The sequence below is a fragment of the Balaenoptera acutorostrata genome, chromosome 11 (assembly GCF_949987535.1).
Source record: "Balaenoptera acutorostrata chromosome 11, mBalAcu1.1, whole genome shotgun sequence".
NCBI lineage: Eukaryota > Metazoa > Chordata > Mammalia > Artiodactyla > Balaenopteridae > Balaenoptera > Balaenoptera acutorostrata.
The window spans coordinates 66,049,844-66,069,517 of record NC_080074.1 but is presented as its reverse complement, the minus strand read 5'-3'; the positions used below and the strand labels follow the sequence as shown (position 1 = coordinate 66,069,517).

Below are 19,674 nucleotides of genomic sequence, written 5' to 3'. Positions count from 1 at the left end.
AAAGGCAGTAAATCTAGTGTAGTGGTGAAGTGCATGAGCTCTAAGGCAAGACTATTTCGGCTCAAATCCTAGCTCTACTTTTTATTAACGGTGTGGCCCTAGGCTAGTTACTTGGCCTCTCTGTGCCTCAGTTAAAAGAAAAAAAGATCTGTAAAACTGAAATAGTATCTACTATTGTTCTGAGGATTAGTTGAATATATGTAAAGCACTGAGAATGGTGCCTGGCACACAGCTTTATATATATGTGTGTGTGCTATTGTTGTTGTTATTAATGATGAGCTGAAGAAGCCATATGAAGTAGGAGGGTTGGAGTACTAGTGTCTATCAGCTACAAAAATCAAACACTGAAATACCATGAAAAGGCTCCTGTCATTTTAATTAGGTTTGCCACAAAAAGCAATAACCTCAGCTAACCACTCTGCCCTCCCCCTCCACCTACGTCTCATCTCCCTTCACATGCATACAGCACAGGAACCCAAAGGCCCTCCTCCCCATGATCCTCCCCACTCCCATTATGGGAAGAAATGCCATTAAATGGACTCAGCCTCCTCCATACAGCAGGAAACAGGATGAATAAAAATATCTTTATGAAGAGTCTTGTTGTGTCCATTATCTTAGGGTGGAGTCACGGGCAGAGATAGAGGCAAAGGCTGGGTGAGGTCTGGGGATCTCTCAGAGATCAGAATTTGCCTGAGGAGCACAGAAGGGGGGCTATGTCTAAGCGGACAGGGACTAGGCGGAAAGTTTTCCTCAAGGGTGAGGATAAGGACAGCTAAAAATCCATTCTCCTTCCCCCCCCACACCTTCCCTCACTCCCATGTAGAAGGGTAGGGGGCTCCCGGGCAGGGAACAGAGTCACAATTCTCTAAAGTTCTCGTCTCTGGTTCCCAGAGCTTTGGGCAGGCAGTGAGTGGGGCATAATCCCTGGTGCTGCATGACCCCTTCCCCCGGCTCAGGGCTTCTCTCCGCCTGTGAGCACCAGGGCCTGCAAGATGTCAGACAGTGATACAATTCCCTTGACCACATCATTCTCATCCACCACTACAAGTCGGTGAACCTGCACAGAGCAATAAGGGAGAAAGGGATGTTTAGTGCCAGCCTCAGTTAAGGTGAGCCCTCAGCCCCTACCCTCCATGCCAAACCAAAGCTGCTACCCCCAGCACCTTTTGGGTTGCTGGCTCCCCTACCTCTGCTTCCACCAGCCTGTTGATGATGGTTTCCAGAGTCTCATGCAGGTAGCACTTGAGGACACCCTCAAAGTAATGTGATCGATGTTGCAGGGCTTTGGTCACTGACACATCTAGGTTGTTGTAGGTCTTTTCTGCTGCCAGATTCTGGGGAGAGAGAGAAACATTCATGCTGGGAAGCAAGGGAGCCAGCCCGCAAACTCCGAGCCCACCCAACCTCACCAGAGTGATTTAGGGTAGCTGTCAGCCATGCCCACAAGCCACACCCAGCTCATTCAATTCCTTTTCAAGTAGGATTTGAAAGCTTGGAAGCTTCTAAAACCCTCAGGTCCCAGAAGAGACTCTCTTCTTCTCCCTCTCCACATCCAACACCCCACCCCTCTCCCTGCCTCCCAGCACCTCCACAATCACTCACGATAACATCAAACTTGGAGTAGATGTCCACCACACGCCCTAGGGGGACAGAGGCAGCTCAGCAAGGAGGATCTGGTATCCAAGGCTCCCCCTGCCTATAGAATCACCCTCCGGGCTGAGCTGAGGGGACAGCAGATTTTCCCACAGCCTCCCTGGCTTCCCTGGAGCCCTCCCTCTCCTTTTGCCCAATCTCTCACCTTTCTCATCCACCACTGGCAGGGCTGAGACTCGGTGCTGTACAAAGATGCCCAGAGCCACGTAGACGGGGGTAGTAGTGCGGACCATAGCAATGTTAGCATAGGTGCCAATCTGTAGTACTTCCAGAGACTTAGACATGAACGCTGGCTTGGGGAACTCAGTGATCTGAGGAAATTACCATCATCTTGATTTTTTTCAAGGCCCCTCAAACCACCTTTGGATACCCCTCCGACAAGTATGTAAGAAGTAAAAACTGGGCTGAGGAGCACTTACAAACAACTTGAGGAATTTGAGGATGCGCTTGTGGGTGAGGATGTACAAGGTGTTGCCTGATTCCGGGTCAATAACTGGCAGCCTGTGGATCTTGTTTCGAATTAATGAAGAGACAGCATCAAACAAGCTGTGGGAAGGTAGGGGATAATGATAAGTTCCACAGTGCTGGGCCTGAGGGTGGTTAAATAGCTCCTTAGAGTTTGTTTATAAAAAGGTGGTTGGGGGAGAGGAGCAGTGTTCAGACTAGACCTAAATGTGTGTGTGTGTGTGTGTGTGTGAGAGAGAGAGAGAGACAGAGAGAGACAGAGAGAGACAGAGAGAGACAGAGAGAGACAGAGAGAGAGGAGTGTCTTGCCTCTCTTCTGCCCTTGGATCTTTGTGTATCTAGGGCCTTAGCTATGATAATGGCAAGGCTCTTTCCCCTCTGGACAAATGGTTAGCTGGAACTCACCTGGCATTAGGAGAAATGCAGACAAGTGGTTTAAAGGAATCCTGTAGATACACCTCTGAAGGGAAAAGGGAGGTTCACAAAATACCACCATGAAAAACTGTTTCCCAGGAAACTTTCCATCCCTTTATCCTTTTACAACCCCCAGTTCTCTACATACCTCTCCAAGTTTCTATCTTGTGTTCTTCCAGCTCATAGATCTGTACCTGAAAGCAGAAGCAACAGAACTTGAGACTTGATCTCCCTGCTTCATTAACCCCCTGTAGTTTGTTTGGAAGAAAGGAAATGAGAATGAGGGACTCTGGGCAGGGAAAGTGGTTTTGGTCATTGAGCTAAGGCTCCTTACCAGGGCTGATTTATAGTAGCGGTGCAGAATATTGATGAAATCAGTGATGGTCAGCATGCCTAGAGGCCAAGATAAGAGCCCTCAGCACTGCTCAAAGCCTCTCTCCCTGCCCAGCACAAGATGCCAGTAAAACTGTGTTCCAACAACTTCTGCTTACCCACAAAACTTTGCTTCTTACTATCCCACAAAGGGGCAGCTCGGACACCATTAGTCACCAAAGCAAAGAAAGCTTTCTTCACCTGTAGTGAAAGAGTAACAGTCACAAAGGAAAATTTGCAGGGGGCAGGACTTTAAAAGAATAGGAATTGGGTATGCTGGGAAAACACGAGCCTAACCCCATAGAAGGACAAGGGTATTACCCTTGGGATGAGGTAGGATGAGAGGTATTGAACCAGAGGCTCCAAGGAAGGGGGAAGGGAAAAGAGGATTTCGCCTACCTGAAGGGAAGTATCAAATACAACCAATTTTGAGCTTGTGGGAATCAGGTCATAGCAGCGATGAGACTTCATGAAGGAAGTATACACGCTATTGTTGGATTCTGGAGTCTCTGCATAGGGTGGGATAGTTAGTAGCTTCCTTCCAGTGCAACAACTCACAATCAAAAGAGGCAGAAAATAAAAGTGTTGTAGTTGCTCAAATATTTACAGCATGATTTTATAAGGCCCCCTATTCTGTTTTGTTCCTATTGTTCCCACAAAACCTGGATAAACCCCTTAGAAAACCATTTCATCCAACCCCACCCCCAGGTAGAACTATATCTATTGGCTCCTTAGCCAAAAGATGGCTGACTAAAACAGAAAGTCTGTAATACTTTCACTAACCTATTCTAGTCTAAAAGCTTTTTTTCTCATCTTTAACTCATTGTCCTTTTCATATATTTAGCACATTTTCACTTGTTCTCTTTTCTCAATTAAGATGTAATTAAGCTTCTTAAAATCCAAGTAAACTTCTTAAAATTCTTCTAAGACCCACAGATGAGAAAGTCATGGTCCAAGTTGGGCCATTTCAGAACAACACTAAGTTCAAGCCCAGTGCTCAATCAACCTGGCCCAAAACAACCTGAGAGTCCATCTTGGGATGACCTTGTGATTCAGAAATCATCCCACCTACTCTAGACAAATGAGAGACCCTGGCTGGGTTTACCTTTCCATTCCCCTGATTTTAACTGCTTGCTCTCAACTGGAGAAGCAAGCCCCAAAATAATAGCCCAAATGTGCTACATAGTATGCTATGTGTACTTAAAAATATTACACCATTTAATCTGCAAGGCAAATAAATATTGCCCTCATTTTTCAGCTGAGAAAACAGGTGGAAAGCAGCGAAAAAAACCCAAAAAAACAAAAAACCAACCTGCTCAAGGTCATACCATTAGTAACAAGAAAGACTCAAACATGGATCTACCTGATTCCAAAGTTCACGCTCTTAAATCCTACGCCAGTTGTTTGTTTTTAATTTTTTACCAAAGTTATACAGGTACACAGTTTAAAGAGTCAAACAGTTCTACAAATTTTGTTAAGAAAAACTGCAGTCCCTAGCACCCACCTCCCTGTACTACCCCTCCCCAGAGATGAGACCTCTTTTAGCTGAGTATTTTGGTACTTATTTCTATGTCTATAAATAACATGCTTATATTGCTACATTTTTTGTTCACTTTTAGGCATTAACTATTATCATGCAAGGAAGATGAGAGGCATTATCTATTATCATGCAAGGAAGATGAGAGGCATTATCTATTATCATGCAAGGAAGATGAGAATTTTCAATTCTCTTTCCTACCAGGACCCCATTATAAACATGCACCTCCCATCACTCCGTTCTCCCAGAAGTTAAACTGTAAGGTTGGTTACATCAGTATTTAAATAATTTTGACTAAATATTCATTATTCAGAGCTAAGTCAAGTAGTAAAGTCTGAGTTTTTTTTCTTTCACAACTTTTTGTTTTCCTTGGAGTTAATAATTGTCTTGTCTTTTTGTTTGCTTAGTTCTCTATGCATAGTACTTATAACTAATTCAATCCCCAAACTCTTTACCAATTGTTTAAATCTCCTTTCAAGAAGTTCAGAAGCATGAGACAGTCTAACAATTTAAACTACCCAAAGAAGTCTCTCTGGAGCCTTCTGACCTGCTCAGATCTGGGCTGGTGTGCCTGGTGTGCACTGCTGTCATCCTTAGATCTTCCTTCATCACCATCCAGGGGAGCCCTTTCACGTCTCTCCTGTATTGGCACTCCTGTGTCCTGTATCCCATGTTTTCATCTTTTTTGATTACTCCCTTGTTTTGGTGGAGCACATCTTCCAGTAGCTTCCTGAGAAAGGGTGCATGGGAAGTAAATTTTTTGAGACCTTGTAGCCTGCAGATATCTTTATTTTACCCTCATCTTTGAATTATAATTTGGCTGGATATAGAATTCTAGGTTGGAATTTATTTTCCTGCAGAATATTGAAGGCACTGCGCTTCATTGCCTGCCAGCTTCTGGTGGTGTTGAGAGTCCGGAGTCCCAGGCAATTCTGATTCTTTGTATGTGACTTGTTTTTTTCTCTTTGGAAACTCAGGATCTTCTCTTTGTTCCCAGTGTTCTGAAATCTCATGATGATTGTGCTTTGGGTGGGACAATTTCACCCATTGTGCTGAATATTCAATGAGTCCTTTCAACATGAAAACTAATGTTCTTCAGTTCCAGGAAATGTTCTTGAATTACTTCCTTGATTGTTTCCTTCCCTCTGTGTTGTCATTTTTCTCTTTCTGTAACTCCTATTATTTAGATATTATTTAGATATTTAGATATTATTCCAAAACTGACCCTTTAAGGTTTGTTTTTGTTGTTGTTGTTGTTTTTAAAATACAGTAGTCCCCCCCTTATCCAAGGTTTCACTTTCCATGGTCTCAGTTACTCGTGGTCAACCCTAGTCTGACTATTAAATGGAAAATTCCAGAAATAAACAATTCATAAGTTTTAAATTGCACGGCATTCTGAGCAACATGATGAAATCTCTTGCCATTAAGCTCAGTTCCAGCCCTGGGCGTCAATCGTCCCTTTGTCCAGCATATCCCGCCCGTTAGTCACTTAGTAGCCCTCTCAGTTATCAGATTGACTGTCACTGTATCACAGTGTTTGTGTTCAAGTAACCCTTATTTTACTTAATAATGGCCACAGAGCACAAGAATAGTGAGGCTGGCAATTTGGATATGTAAAACTGAAGCCCCAAAGTGCTTCCTATAAGTGAAAAGGTGAAAGTTCTTGACTTAATAAGGGAAAGAAAAAAAATCATATGCTGAGATCTATGATAAGAATGAACCTCTGGACGCCCTTGGTGGCGCAGTGGTTAAGAATCCACCTGCCGGGCTTCCCTGGTGGCGCAGTGGTTGAGAATCTGCCTGCTAATGCAGGGGACACGGGTTCGAGCCCTGGTCTGGGAGGATCCCACATGCCGCGGAGCAACTGGGCCCGTGAGCCACAACTACTGAGCCTGCGCGTCTGGAGCCTGTGCTCCGCAACAAGAGAGGCCGCAACAGTGAGAGGCCCTCGCACCGCGATGAAGAGTGGCCCCCGCTTGCAGCAACTAGAGAAAGCCCTCGCACAGAAACGAAGACCCAACACAGCCAAAAATAAATAAATAAATAATTTAAAAAAAAAAAAAAGAATCCGCCTGCCAAGGCCGGGACATGGGTTCAATCCCTGGTCTGGGAAGACCCCGCATGCCACGGAGCAACTAAGCCTGTGTGCCACAACTACTGAGCCTGCGCTCTAGAGCCCGTGAGCCACAACTACTGAGCTCATGCACCGCAATGGGCTGAAGCCTGCAATGAAGCCCGCACACCTAGAGCCTGTGCTCAGCACCAAGACAAGCCACCGCAATGAGAAGCCCACATACTGCAACGAAGAGTAGCCCCCGCTCACCGCAACTAGAGAAAGCCTGCATGCAGCAACGAAGACCCAACGCAGCCAAAAATAAATAAATAAAGATAAAATGTTAAATTAAAAAAAAAAAGAATCAGCATAAACACAATTCACTGATTAAAAAAAAAAAAGAATGAATCTTCTGTGAAACTGTGAAGAATGAAAAAGGAATTCATGCTAGTTTTGCTGTTGCACCTCCAACTGCAAAAGTTATGGGGTCAGTGTGTGATAAGGGCTTAGTCAAGATGGAAAAGGCATTAAATTTGTACAATAAGATATTTAGAGGCAGACAGACCGACCAACCCCATTCACATAACTCTTAATATATGTTATAACTGTTCTATTTTATTATTAGTTACTGTTGTTAACCTCTTACTGTGCCTAATTTGTAAATTAAACTTTCATAGGTATGTATGTATGTATAGGAAAAAACCATAATATATACAGGGTTTCATAGTATCTGCGGTTTCAGGCATCCACTGGGAGTCTTAGAATGTATCCCCCGAGGATAAGGAGGTACTAACTACTGTATCTTTTCTCTCCTACTTTCCTCTTCTGATTTTTTTTTCTTTTCCTTTATAGTTTATTACAAGATATTGAATAAAGTTCCTTGTGCCATACAGTAGGACTCTGTTGTTTATCTATTTTATATATAGTAGTTTCTATCTGTTAATCCCATACTCCTAATTTATCCCCCTCCTTTCTCCTTTGGTAACCGTAAGTTTGTTTTCTATGTCTGTGAGTCCACTTCTTTGATTTTTAATTCTACTTTATGAGAGATTTCTTCAACTTGATTTTCCACACCTCCTACTTAGTTTAAAATTTTTGCTATTATATTTTTAATTTCCAAGAGCTCCTTTTTTGTTTTCTGAAAACTGCTTTTCTTAAAAAAATTACTTCCTATACTTGTTTCATGGTGGAAATATTCTTTATCTGAGTATGCATTAATATTTTTAAATTTTATTTTTAATAAATTTATTTATTTATTTTTGGCTGCATTGGGTCTTTGTTGCTGCGCGCGGGCTTTCTCTAGTCGTGGTGAGCAAGGGCTACTCTTCATTGCGGTGCGCGGGCTTCTCATTGTAGTGGCTTCTCTTGTTGCGAAGCATGGGCTCTAGGCACGCAGGCTTCAGTAGTTGCGGTGCGCTGGCTCAGTAGTTGTGACTCACAGGCTCTAGAGCACAGGCTCAGTAGTTGTGGTGCACGGGCTTATCTGCTCTGCGGCATGTGGGATCTTCCCGGACCAGGGATCGAACCCGTGTCCCCTGCACTGGCAGGCGGATTCTTAATCACTGTGCCACCAGGGAAGTCCATTAACGTTAACTTTTAAAGTTCTCTTCTCTATGCGTTGACTTTTCCCCTCTGTTGCTTTTTTTTCCTGTTTGTTTGTTTTTTTCCATTTGTGGGGGGCAGTTTGGATCACTTTTTTCATGTTACAGGCTTTCTTTAGATGTCTGGTAATCCTTGGTTTAAAAGAGGATTCAAACCATATTTTAAGAGTGGAGTCTTTAAAGCTGATTAGAAGCTTTATGTCTGTAAATGAACCTTGTTGATGGTGAACCATTTAGATGGGGAACACTCAATACTTACATTTTTAGGGCTTTCCCCTCAATGGGATTCTGAAGAGAAGGATTATTCATGCAATTTTGTGCTTGGAGGATGAAGTCTTTTCTATTAGCACTCTGAAAACCGAATGGGGGAAAAGGGCTGGGGTCTCAGCATCCAGTATAGTTCACTTCGTGCTCCTGTTTTCAGCACAGTACCTCTGCCTTCAACTGGGCCGGCGCCCCTTTCCATACCTCCAGTCTCTGCCAAAGTTGGGATAGGAGTTTCCCAGCTGCACTCAGTGGGGTAGGGAGTCTTGCCATCTGACTGCTTCTTAGACCTTCAATGCTTTTGGACTTTCCTCACTGCTAGTTTATAATTCAGTTTTCTCAGGTCTGCTAAGTCACTTACCACACTTCTGTCTGCGTTCCAGCTTCCAAAAATTCATTGCTATTATCTCCTCTCTTGTTCTCCCTATTCTGGTGGTTTTGTACCTTTTTAAAAAAATTCCTTCATGGTTTTAGTGGCTTTTTGTGAAGGAGCGAAAGTAGATGCATGTATTCAATCCACCATCTTTAACTGGAAGGCCACCATTGTTCTTCAAATTTGAAAACTCACAGATTCCCAAGAACATGTCTTTTGACACCAGTTTAAGACATGGTACACTGATAGTTAAATACTATCATTCCAGGCTACAGGACTACAAACATATTTGACTTGGTTTTCCCAGGATTTTTAAAATAATTTTAAAATCAGTTGCCCAATTAAAAAAATCTGGAGATTTACATAAAAATCCAAACTCTCGGTTTCTTTTCATAATCAGAAGATCTGACAAAAGTAGGTTGTGAATTCCCGAATAGTAGCAATTGACCAGACCTGGATAGTTGCTGCCTCCTTTTAGATGCAACGAGATCTACAGGTTATTGTAGTCATACGCAGCTCATGTCACTGCTTGATCCATGGAGACAATTTGAGGTTCTTACCCTTGCCTCAGTTGGTGCTAATGCGAAAGCACTCAGAAACACAAAATAAGCACTGATATCATGGGGCAGTACTCAATTATGAAGAATCATCTAGGTAATTCAAAATATGACTATATTAACTTTTTTGGATACCAACAACATGAAAACAGAACATTTAAAAAATTCTTGTGGAGAACTCACGGACCTTTAATAATATGTTCTAGGATCTCATCCCATATTTCAATCCTCTGAGAAAGTGTGTACTCCTAATGCCATAAACATGTCCTAGGAAGACTAGGAGTGTTCCTGGGCAAAATTCTTTACCAAAGATGCCTATAAATTTTGCTTCTTTCTAGATGACCTAGGGTTGGACCATTCCATTCTAACCAAGTATTTGGGCAGGTGCTGGAATTGCCTTCTCCTGTGCCCTGAATTTTAGGGTTTAGTGCCTCTATTTCTAGATTAGTTCTAAGGGTTTCAAGTCCTTTCTATAATTTCTTGTGTATACTCAGTGGTTTTAGTGAGATCACTGTATGATAAAATCCTAGTGGCTTTGTTTCTGGGCTACTCAGAACATACCAGGGACTTTTTTTTTTTTTTTTTGCAGTATCAACTCATTTATTCATTCACTATTCTTTCTTTCTTTCTTTTTTGGCCACACGGCATGTGGGACCTTAGTTCCCCAACCAGGGATGGAACCTGCACCCCCTGCATTGGAAGCACAGAGTCTTAATCACTGGACCACCAGGGAAGTCCCTACCGGGGACTTCTAAACCATGGTTAGCCAGCCCAGAGTTGCCTATGGAAGTTTTCCCTGTACCTCAAAAGTTTCTCTCAAGTGGTTTGACAACTGAAGATATTAATCATCCTCACCCTGCCCAAGATTTATTCCTAGGTGATCTTGCCAAATCATTGTTCCTGATTTATGTGGTTTGGCACATTATCTGGCCCAGCTTTGATCTTCCCAGGGAAGACTCCGGGAGAAATTCAAAAGCACTGCTGAAGACAAATCAGGATCGGGCTACTGGTATGAAACTGGTTTTTCATACCAGTTTCCTTTCTTCAGTAAACTTACCTTGAGGATGCTCATTTTCCAGAGCTGAGTAGTTATCTGAAGAAGTGACCTGGAGAGACAGAGGAACAAAGATTCAGCCTATCTTAGGCTCCATCCATTTGAGCCTAGCAACATTAGGGAAAGGGCTGGTTAACGAATGACTTCCTTGTCCTTCAGAAATACTATCTCATTTAATCTTTATAATAACCCTGAGGTGAATACTATTATTAGCCTTATTTTCACAGATTAGGAAACTTAGGTTCAAGAAATATTAAGCAACCTGCCCAAGGTCTCATGGCTGGCAAAGGGTGGAATGGGGATTTGAATACAGACCTGTGCTGTTCCAAAGCTCATGCCCTTATATACTACCTTGCCTAATGAAACATTAGGTCTTAAAAGCTGAGACTAGAAAATATGAGCTTAAGGTTGGCCCCACAAGACTCTCACAGACCTATTTTATAAAAATATGGAAGCCAGAGAGACAATACTGCTTTCCCCCAAACAGTCACTAAGCATAGTTGTGGGCACCTGAGTCACTGATGCACCCCTTACCATGAGAGGAGGCCACATCTGGGGCGGATCCCAGAAGCTGACTACCAGAGAGAGTCAAAGTTTGAATGACTGAGGGGTAGATGAGAAGGATAAATGTTCTGAAACTAGGGAACCGAGTCCTCTCAGCACCCTTGCGAGTCAAAGGCTGCTACAGCCCAGAGGGTGCTGGTTTTCCAAGCTTCCTTGTTCATGACAGTCTGAGATTAGAAAGTGCTTTGAATATAGAGAAACCTTCAGAACCATCTCTGTGCTCCCTCAAGTGGGAACATTTGGAAATTTCATTGTTATCTAGGAACCCAGGAGAGATAGTGATAATTTTTGTTGGCTGGAATCAACAGTTTTGGCTCTATTTTGCTCTGTCTGGGTAATATCCCCAAACTAACTTAAAGTCATACTTCACCTCCACAGCTGCTGTAGTAACATGAAGTTAAAGGCCTTGGCTTGAACCTGGGAGGTTGGCTGGTAAACAGGGTCAAGTTGGTAGGACAGCGCTAAACTTCCCTCCTCTAACAGGCCACGGTGTAGGCAGGGGATAATCTCCCTCTCTTCTGTCTGGACAGCATGAGGCTATCAGCACGGCCTGGCATTCTGGCAAAACTATCGGAAAAACAGCCTCATCACTTCTAAGTGGGAAAGAGGTCTGTTTAGCAGTAAAGCAGCCTTACACAGATCTATACAAAGACACAGCAACAGCTACTTCTGTAGAAATTATCGTACCCAGCGTATGATACTTATTTACTGCACTGTGCTACAGTTATGTTGTTCATTATCTATCCAAACAGACTGTAAATTCCTGGAAGCCTGGAACTATCATATACTTCTTTGTATCACTCCCTCATACCACCTAGCATGGGGGTTTGCATATAACTCTCAACTGTTTTGTTTTTTAACTCTCAAATTGATAATGATACACACTGATGTGAACAGAGAGACCTAAGATGAAGTTAGAGAGAGAGAAAAGAGACACACAGCTAAACAGAGACACAGACACCTACATAAGAGAGTCAGACACAATTGAATATGACTTTATCTTTCTGCCTGTTTCTCCACACAGGAGTGGGGTAATTATGTCCACTCTCTCTACATTTAATAACACAGGGGACTTGTGCAAAATACTATTTTCAGAGACACACCCTAGATCTGACACATAGACTCACAATTTCTTCCAAACTCCTGATCCACATTTTCAGTTGTTTGCTGGACCACCACAGATGTCACAGAGACTCCTCAAATGCTTCAATACAAAACAGAACAGCATCTGTCCCTCCAATCCTATTATTCTTACTGTGGGTCCCACCTTTGTTTTTGCATTGCTGTCTTCCCTGATGCCTAGAACTGTGGTCTTGATTCCTCCAAGAACGAGCTATGCCAACATGTCTGCTTAGAATGACAGAGCAGGGCATGACCTAAACTTGTCCTTAACATCTCTCAGCTAAGCTGCTATGTTAGAAATGCCTCAAAGCCATCTCTCTCCTTTCCACTTTCACAGCTTTAACTTAGCCTTTTACATCCCACTTCTATAGCATTCTCTAAGCTGGTCTCCCTGCCAGTTTAGAGAAGAGGAAGTCTATTTCCTCTTCAATTTGTCTTTCATGCTGTCACCAAGTTCTCTCACCAAGCATCTCAGGTTTGGAAGGGACTTTCAACTCCAGCAACCAAGAACTCACTACTTTCTGAAGCAGCTTCATCCATTTACAGAAAGCCGTTAGGAATATTCCTAAAGTACACTCACTACCTTGCTCATGAATCTTCCATGGGTCCTCTTATTACAAAATAAAGTTCAAACTTAATGTGGTATGCAATATCTTCAACCTGACCCCAGCCTACTTTTCCATTTTCCAGTCATTTCTCCAACTGTGACCAAAATCCAAAGCTCCAGCAACATCAAGCCACTGGCTCACCCCAATTAATCTCTACATGCCCCAGTTTCTATGCCCTTGCTCTCACTGTTCTCTCAACCTGCAATGCCCTCTCGTGGGCTGACAGCAATTTCTCCCTCCTCTATGCTGCCACGGTCCTTTTTCTGCATCTTGATGCTAGCATTTATTACAGTCTACCTTAAATAACAGCTGTCACTGACTTGCCCTCACCCTCACCCCCGCTCCAGTTAGGCTAAGCATTTTCAAAGCAGGAGTTTTCTTTTTTCTTTATTTTATTCAATTAATTAATTTATTTATTGGCCAAGATGCGTGGCCTGTGGTATCTTAGTCCCCCCACCAGGGATCAAACCCAGGCCTGGCAGTGAAAAGGCTGAGTCCTAACCACTGGACCGCCAGGGAACTCCCTTTTTTTTTCTTTTCAAAACTATTTCTATTCCAAAAACCTAATCCAGTACATAAAGTATGAGGGCTAAATTAGAAAACCTATATTAAAATGCTTTGTAAACCATAATACATTTATAAGTAAGTAAAAAATAATGTTATTTTGAATTTAATGGAATCAGACCTTTTATTCTTGCTCAAAATTCTCTTAATCTGTAAGAACTTACTCCCTTGCCTGGGTGACCAGCTGCAAATCATTTTACCACTTTGGTCTGGTTTCTTCTTTATAACCTTAGGGACATGACCTCTCTGCAGGCAAACAAAGGGTACAGTAAGGGAAATGACCCTGGGCATGTAACTGATCCAAAGAAAGGTGAACCTGCAGCCCTCACACAACTACAGTAGCAGATGATAAAAACCAAGGTAGTTAGAGTTACTCTGCCTGACAAAGGATACATGGAGGGAAGTGAATGGGAAGGGTTCCAGAGTACTAGACAAAGGCTCCTGAGAGTGAGGATGGGTCCAAACAGGTAGTAGGCAACCTGCAGCAACTCTGGGAGGATGACAGGGACCTGCCACAATCCGTCAATGCCTGCCTGCCAAGAAGGAGCTTTCAGACGTCCCTCCTGCCAAGGAGTGCATGAATCACACTCACACAACTGGGGACCAGGTGCTACCTGCAAGCGGGGGTCCCTCGGAACCCCCTGCTTCACCCAGGAAATCTGGCTCACAACCCTTCTCTCTCAGGCAAACCTCTGAAGGGCTCGAGGCGCTAAAAGGAAAGGAGGCCCGACATCGCCAAGGCGTGCGTAGGTTCCAAGGAGGGAGCTAGGAGTCATTGCCCGCTCGGGCTAAAAGTACCACGGACCGAAGGCAGGCACGGGCGCGGCCCAGTCCTAGGAGATGCACTCAGCGAAGGAGCGGAGGGGCAGGGTCACGGGATAGGACAGACACCCTGCTTCTCGTTTACTGGGCACCAGCGCCGGCCCCGGCCTCCCCATCCCCTGACGGGGGGTCTCAAGCTCCACAGCGCCCTCCCGCAGCCCTCCCCGCGCTCCTCACCGCCTCCATCGCGAGAGACGCCGGCTGGGTTCGTTCGCTTTAGGAAGCTTGCCCGGGGCGGGAGGCAGGGAAGGTCCCGCCCCACGTCCGGTACCGCGACGCCACTTCCGGCTACGTCAGGACTGACGCAAGCCAAGGGCGGAAGGCGGGGAGCTGACCCTTCCGGCGTGGCCTGGCCTCCGAAATCGCCCTCCCCCCGGTCCTCCCGCACCTCACGGATCCCACCGACGGCGAGGGTGACGGGACGGAGCCGCTTGTATTTAAAATGTTCTTTTTTTATTTGTCGTTTAAAAACAAACTTGGAAGAAGCAAAATCCAAAACTTGCCCTTTGCCTCTTGCAACATAAATTATGTACAGTTCAGAATGATCGCTGATACAAAACATGCCAAGGACGGGGGCGCTGGGGGTGGAGGGAGAGAGGGCGCTTTTAAAAAAGGGAATCATTTCATCCGTTGTTACGAAGGACCAACCTTGCTGTACAGGATACACACAACACAAAATAAAGTCTTCACGGGATTCACACTTGTCAGAGATTTATTTTTTAAAAAGGGGGAGGGAGGGTCCTGGAGGTGAGGGGAGAAGACTGTAAAGGGGAAAAACTGAAAATTGAATATGTGCAAGTGTAAACCAACCCAAAATACAAACATGGGGCACGGGGAAGGGCGGGGCGGGGGAGAGGGAATTCTGATGCAATTATACAGGCGGGGTACTTAAAAAAAAAAAAACAAAAAAAAAACCAACAACCAAAATTCCAACCTTGTAGCTTGGGTCTGAGTTAGTTTATATAAAAATTAAAAACTGTATAAGGTTTCTTCACTAAATTCTACAGGACTATCAGATACCTAGCATATGCTTACAAAGTCTGCCCCATCCCCTTTTCCCAATCCCAGGGCCCAAGCCCCAACCAGAGCCTGACTCGCAGGAGCCAATCTCCCCCTCCCTGTAGCCTAGACCTTTTTTGCTCTTGGAAAAGGAACATCCAATGGCTTTGGGGGCAGCAGCCCAGTCTCCCCACTGTCTGATTTAATTACAGTGGTTTCTGTGGGGGTGAGGGGATGTTATTTCTCTTAAACATTTGCAGCTTGAAACAGTTGAGGAAGCAGCTTAAAAAAAAAAAAAAAACTCCCTACCCCCATCAATCCGCAACCCCCCAAATTCGAAAACAAACAAAAACAAACCTAAAATCACAACAGCAACCGTGCTCCCCCTCCAGCAGGCCCGCCCATACACCACCACCAAGCCCACCCCTACACTCCAGACATTTGATTCTTGAAAATATTAATTACAAAATGCCCTTTGCCCACAGCCCCTAGGAGAGAACTGCATATAAGCTTCATCTTCATCCCCATGGCTCCCTACCAGAGAGGGGTCTGGGGCCTCACCCACCCCCTGACCTAACCCTACCCCCAGGAAGAGGTTCAACTGCAGCACAAGCTTGGGCAGAAAGGGGAAGGACAAGGGAGGAGGCAGGGGAACCCATTACCCTCTGGCTCCCCCTGGGGCCAGCTCACTTTTGTGCGTTATAACATAGTCCAACTATACAAAAGGGGGTGGGAATCGCCCAGCCTCTATACCCCCCCCTTACAGCAGTCACAGCCAGGGGGTGGGGAGGAGGGGGTGAGGAAAAGGGCGGTAGGTTGGGTAATGGAGGGGGCTCCCCCACAAGGGGAGCTCCATGTGTCCGCCCCACGCCCCCCTACCATTTATAAACTGGTTTTGTAAAAAGAAAATAGATATATTTATATAGAATATATAAAGCACAAAAATTAGTAGTTTTACATTTGCTCTCCCCGGGGGTGGGGGGAGAGGGGAGGGTTCTCACCTCCAGCCGGCTCCCCCATGCCCCACAAGACTATGTACAATCCCATGTATAAATAGATAAATACCCCCCACCCTCCCCGCGCTGACACTAAGCTCCCCCAGCCCCACATCACCACCCCTTCCCACCAGACCAGCAGCAGTTTGGTGACGGAGGGAAAGTGGGAGCTCCGGGCCACACCCTGCCTCACTGGGTATGGGCATGCCACTCAGGGATAGCCCTCACCCTACCACCCACCCACCCTATCCAGGGGCTGGAGGGCAAATGGGCTCATGATGGGGTTGGGAAAACCGGAGGGAGATATCCTGGTCCTAAGTTTAGCACACCCCTCCTGCCCCCATGTCCAGATGGAGAAGGAAGTCCTAGAGCAACTAGGGGCCAGTCATCCCCAATCTTCATCATCATTAGCCTCAACCACCATCCCATGCCCGTAATTAAAAACAAAGATGGATTTTTTTTTGTTGTTTTTTCTTCTTCCTCCTACCCCCCTTCCACCCACTCAGAAGAGGGCAGTGAGGTGGGGGAGAGGGTTGGGGCAGTAGGGGGCTTGGAGAGGGTCTCACATTTCAAAACAGCAAAAAATCCAACACTTAAATGAGGTAGGTGTGGGTGCGGGGTCTCCTTGCCCGGCTTGCCTGGCTTGCCCTCCTGGGCAGCGGGGCGCCTCTTTCCCGTTCATGTTGCATTTGTCAGAGTGGAAAACAAGGAAACACAACCCATAGAGAGACAGAAACACAGAGGAGAAGAGGGAGACAGAGACAGATTGAGAGGGAAGGGGATGGGGGTGAGGGTGGGGGCAGGACCCGGCAGGCAGGGCCAGGTGTGGGACCCGGCCTTTGGGATTGTCAAGCTTAGTCAAGTCTCTTTGCAGCCTCGAGTTGGGCCAGAGAGGTCGGTGGGAGCAGCAGGGCTGTGAGGCCCGGCCACACATCCTCCTCCCCCCTCCCTGCTGCCTCCCAGATGCTTCTGGGTAGTTCCCAGCCCATATCCCCCTCAAACCTGAGATGCCCAATGGCTGCTTCTGTCTGACCCCTCCTGGAGCTGGGGGCAGAGATGCCAGCCTGGGGGCCAGTGGCGGGGAAGAGGGTCATCCCTGGTGCCCAGGGTGGGCTTGGCCTAGGGCCCTCTGCCCCAGCCTCCTGCTCCAGGGGCTCCGGTCAGCCGGCAGCCCCAGCCCTGGGTCCTGGCTCTGGCTGCTACCTCTCTTCCCCCTCATCCCTTTCAGGGAAGAGGTTGGGGTGGGGGACTCCCCTGCCTGGTAGCCTCAAAGCTTCTTAGTTCATCCATTTCCGACAATTCCAGGCTCCACAGTGGCAGGGGATCTTGTGCTGATCGTCCTCAAAATCAAACTGATAGTCATATGTCAGCTGGAAAGAGAAGAGGGCAGAATCAATGCCAGCCCCCCAGAGGAAGTGGGGGAGGGCAGTGGCCTTGGATTTTGACTTCCAGCAAATGGCAGAGAAGAGGGAGCTTCTTTGTCACTCACTGAGGGATGCTTCCTCTTACCTCCTCTCCTTTGGGGATTCGCCGGCTGGAGATGATGATGATTTTGTCCTCCTTGTCAAATGTCACAACTTCTGCCACACAGTTAGGGGCACAGGAATGGTTAATGTACCTAGGCAGTGGGACAAAGTCAGAAACGCCGAGCAACTGGGTTGGATGATTCTGGTTCCTTGTTGGCCCACCCCCAGAATGCCACCCTCAGGGACTCTTAAATCCCTTCTTACTCATCCCTCTCTCACCTGGCAGGGCCTCCGGTCAACGTAGCATCAATGACATGTTCGTTGTTTATTCGAAACATGTAGATGCCTCGATTCTAGAAAGGCAGAGGTTGCAGAGGAAGGGGCAAGAATATCAGAGAATGGCAGCGGTGGTGGCGAGATCAAGGAGTGGACTTGGGCAGTGGGCTTATCTTCATTTCTTATTCTTCCGTTCTCCTGCCTCTCCCCTCCTCTTCCCACAGCTTTCCACCTGCTCCTCTGGCCCCAATCCTGCCCCTTGCCCCTTGGCTAAGTGTGGACCACACACCATGATGGCCCCTCTGCCAGCCCATACCTGCTCCTCATAGATTTTCTCCCGCCGGTTGGCCACCTCATTGCGAATGATGGTGCCAATGTACTCAATGACCATTGTGTGCTTTTCTAGGTCCTTGGCTGCATAGAGCCCCAGGCCCTGGATACGGGAGCGAGCCAGATATACATTGTTCTTCCACTCAGTGCGGAGCCGCCGGTACTGAGATGACTTCGAGTGCACAAACTGCTTGCTGTACGGGGTGTTGGTCTCGCCTGTGAAGGTGCTCTGATATGCCTTGGACATGCTGGTGCTGTTCAGAGTGTGGGGCCTGGGAGGTGATATAGTCCATGACAAGACAGCTCTCCCCCAGACCAGGCACACGCCACCCACTTCCTCCCTGGGATGTGCAACGCTCCAGTTAGGGGCATGTGCTGCCTTGGGAATGGAGTAGAGGCATCTGAGTCTTGGCTTTGGTGAGGCAGCAACTAGCTATGGGGACCCTTCCAACAGCCTGGGTGACAAAGAAAGCCCAGGATGGGGGGGTGGGGCATGGAGGAAGGGAAGGGGCACTGATTCCCCTACACTGAGCCCGCTCTCCCATCTCCCCACCTTCTACCACCCTCCTGCCAAACCAGACTCAAGGCCATGCTCAAGACCTCTGGGAGGTCTTCCCCAAGCAGCCCAGGCCTGGAATTTAAGCTCATGATTTGTTCAAATATCTGAGTCCTACTTCCTGCTCATACTGGAAGCTCTGAAAATGGGGGCCATGTCTACCACATTGGGCTGGATTTTAATTAAAATTGGCTCTGAATCCATAGCCAAAAGGTAGTATCCTTTCCTTTCTTTAGACTGTCCTCTTCTCTGATGTAACATTGGGCTCTGTGCAGGTGGCTCAGTGCAGGGGAATGACTGCTGCCTAGGAGGATGCCTTTTCACCACCCTAGGGCACCAGCCAAATTCTTGCCCATCCCAGAGCAGTGGTTTTCAAACTGATTCTTTTTTATACAGCAGAAATCTTTTTGTTTTTTTCTTTAACAAAACATTACCGGAACTCCCATACATAAACTAGATGGAAACGGAACTCTTCTGGTTGAATCCAATTTGGGGAAGGGGGAGTTATGCATGGAGAGGGCCAAGTTCTGCCTACTCAGTTTATGCATTCCAGGGCTTTCTGGAACACACACAGTTTGAAAACCACTGTTGTAGAGCATCAAGGACCAGGGCTGGCTGGGGTAGAGTTTGACGCTCTACGACAGCCTGAGGAGCAACCGAAGGCCTTCAAGAAAGCCCTCCTAGCGTGGATTTTGCCTCCCTCTACCCAGGGACCAAGGTCAGCCTACTGTGGTACACAGCAAGAACAGTGGATCACAAGTCAAGAGATAAGGCTCTGGTCCCAGCTGTGACCTTTGTCTAGTCACTTAATCTTTCTGGGTCTCAGTTTTCTCAGCTGTAAAATGGGGATCATACCACCTGCCCTACCTACCTCATAAGGTTGTTGTGAGGATCAAATGAGATAATGGATGTGAAAACGCTTTGAAAAAAAAAGTATAAAGTGCTATACAAATGTAAGGTTTTATTATTTTTCCTATTATATTCCTAATTATATATTTTTGACACCAACTCAGCCTGAGGAAGGGAAGG

General features: G+C 46.1%; 2 protein-coding genes across 17 annotated transcripts in view; both read right to left on the bottom strand.

Annotated features, from left to right (window-relative positions):
- Positions 1-350: 350 nt before the first annotated feature.
- Positions 351-14,306, bottom strand: PRKAG1 (protein kinase AMP-activated non-catalytic subunit gamma 1). Of its 4 annotated transcripts, XM_057556998.1 has the most exons (13): positions 14,201-14,303; positions 10,347-10,395; positions 4,989-5,171; positions 3,304-3,413; positions 3,024-3,105; positions 2,867-2,925; positions 2,681-2,726; positions 2,524-2,578; positions 2,073-2,199; positions 1,799-1,964; positions 1,603-1,640; positions 1,188-1,334; positions 351-1,057 (listed from the first exon to the last, which is right to left on the bottom strand). In XM_057556998.1, the coding sequence occupies exons 4-13, from the start codon at positions 3,373-3,375 to the stop codon at positions 953-955; spliced, it is 897 nt and encodes a 298-aa protein (XP_057412981.1). In that variant the 5' UTR covers positions 3,376-3,413; positions 4,989-5,171; positions 10,347-10,395; positions 14,201-14,303; the 3' UTR covers positions 351-952. The 4 variants fall into 4 exon arrangements, with proteins under 4 accessions (XP_057412981.1, XP_007179351.1, XP_007179350.2 ...); XM_007179289.3 differs by lacking the exon at positions 4,989-5,171 and having other exon boundaries at positions 14,201-14,306; XM_007179288.3 differs by lacking the exons at positions 4,989-5,171; positions 14,201-14,303 and adding an exon at positions 12,035-12,053.
- A 411-nt stretch (positions 14,307-14,717) lies between these two features.
- Positions 14,718-19,674, bottom strand: part of KMT2D (lysine methyltransferase 2D) — a 39,480-nt gene continuing 34,523 nt past the window's right edge. For 12 of the 13 annotated variants that reach the window (XM_057555948.1, XM_057555950.1, XM_057555959.1 and 9 more), the window contains exons 52-55: positions 18,076-18,361; positions 17,763-17,836; positions 17,527-17,635; positions 14,718-17,387 (exon numbers count right to left, since the gene is read on the bottom strand). In XM_057555948.1, coding sequence (XP_057411931.1) covers positions 17,295-17,387; positions 17,527-17,635; positions 17,763-17,836; positions 18,076-18,361 — 562 coding nt within the window. In that variant the 3' untranslated portion in view covers positions 14,718-17,294. Of the gene's footprint in view, positions 17,388-17,526; positions 17,636-17,762; positions 17,837-18,075; positions 18,362-18,400; positions 19,565-19,674 lie in introns of those variants that run through there. The other variant, XM_057555961.1, reaches the window with a different exon arrangement.

Excerpts from the sequence above, each read along its gene's own strand:
- PRKAG1 (XM_007179289.3), bottom strand. Across the intron at positions 1,641-1,798 it reads GCCAGTGGTGGATGAGAAAG|GGCGTGTGGTGGACATCTAC; the intron begins GTGAGAGATTGG and ends CTGTCCCCCTAG. Across the intron at positions 1,335-1,602 it reads ACTCCAAGTTTGATGTTATC|AATCTGGCAGCAGAAAAGAC; the intron begins GTGAGTGATTGT and ends CTCTCTCCCCAG.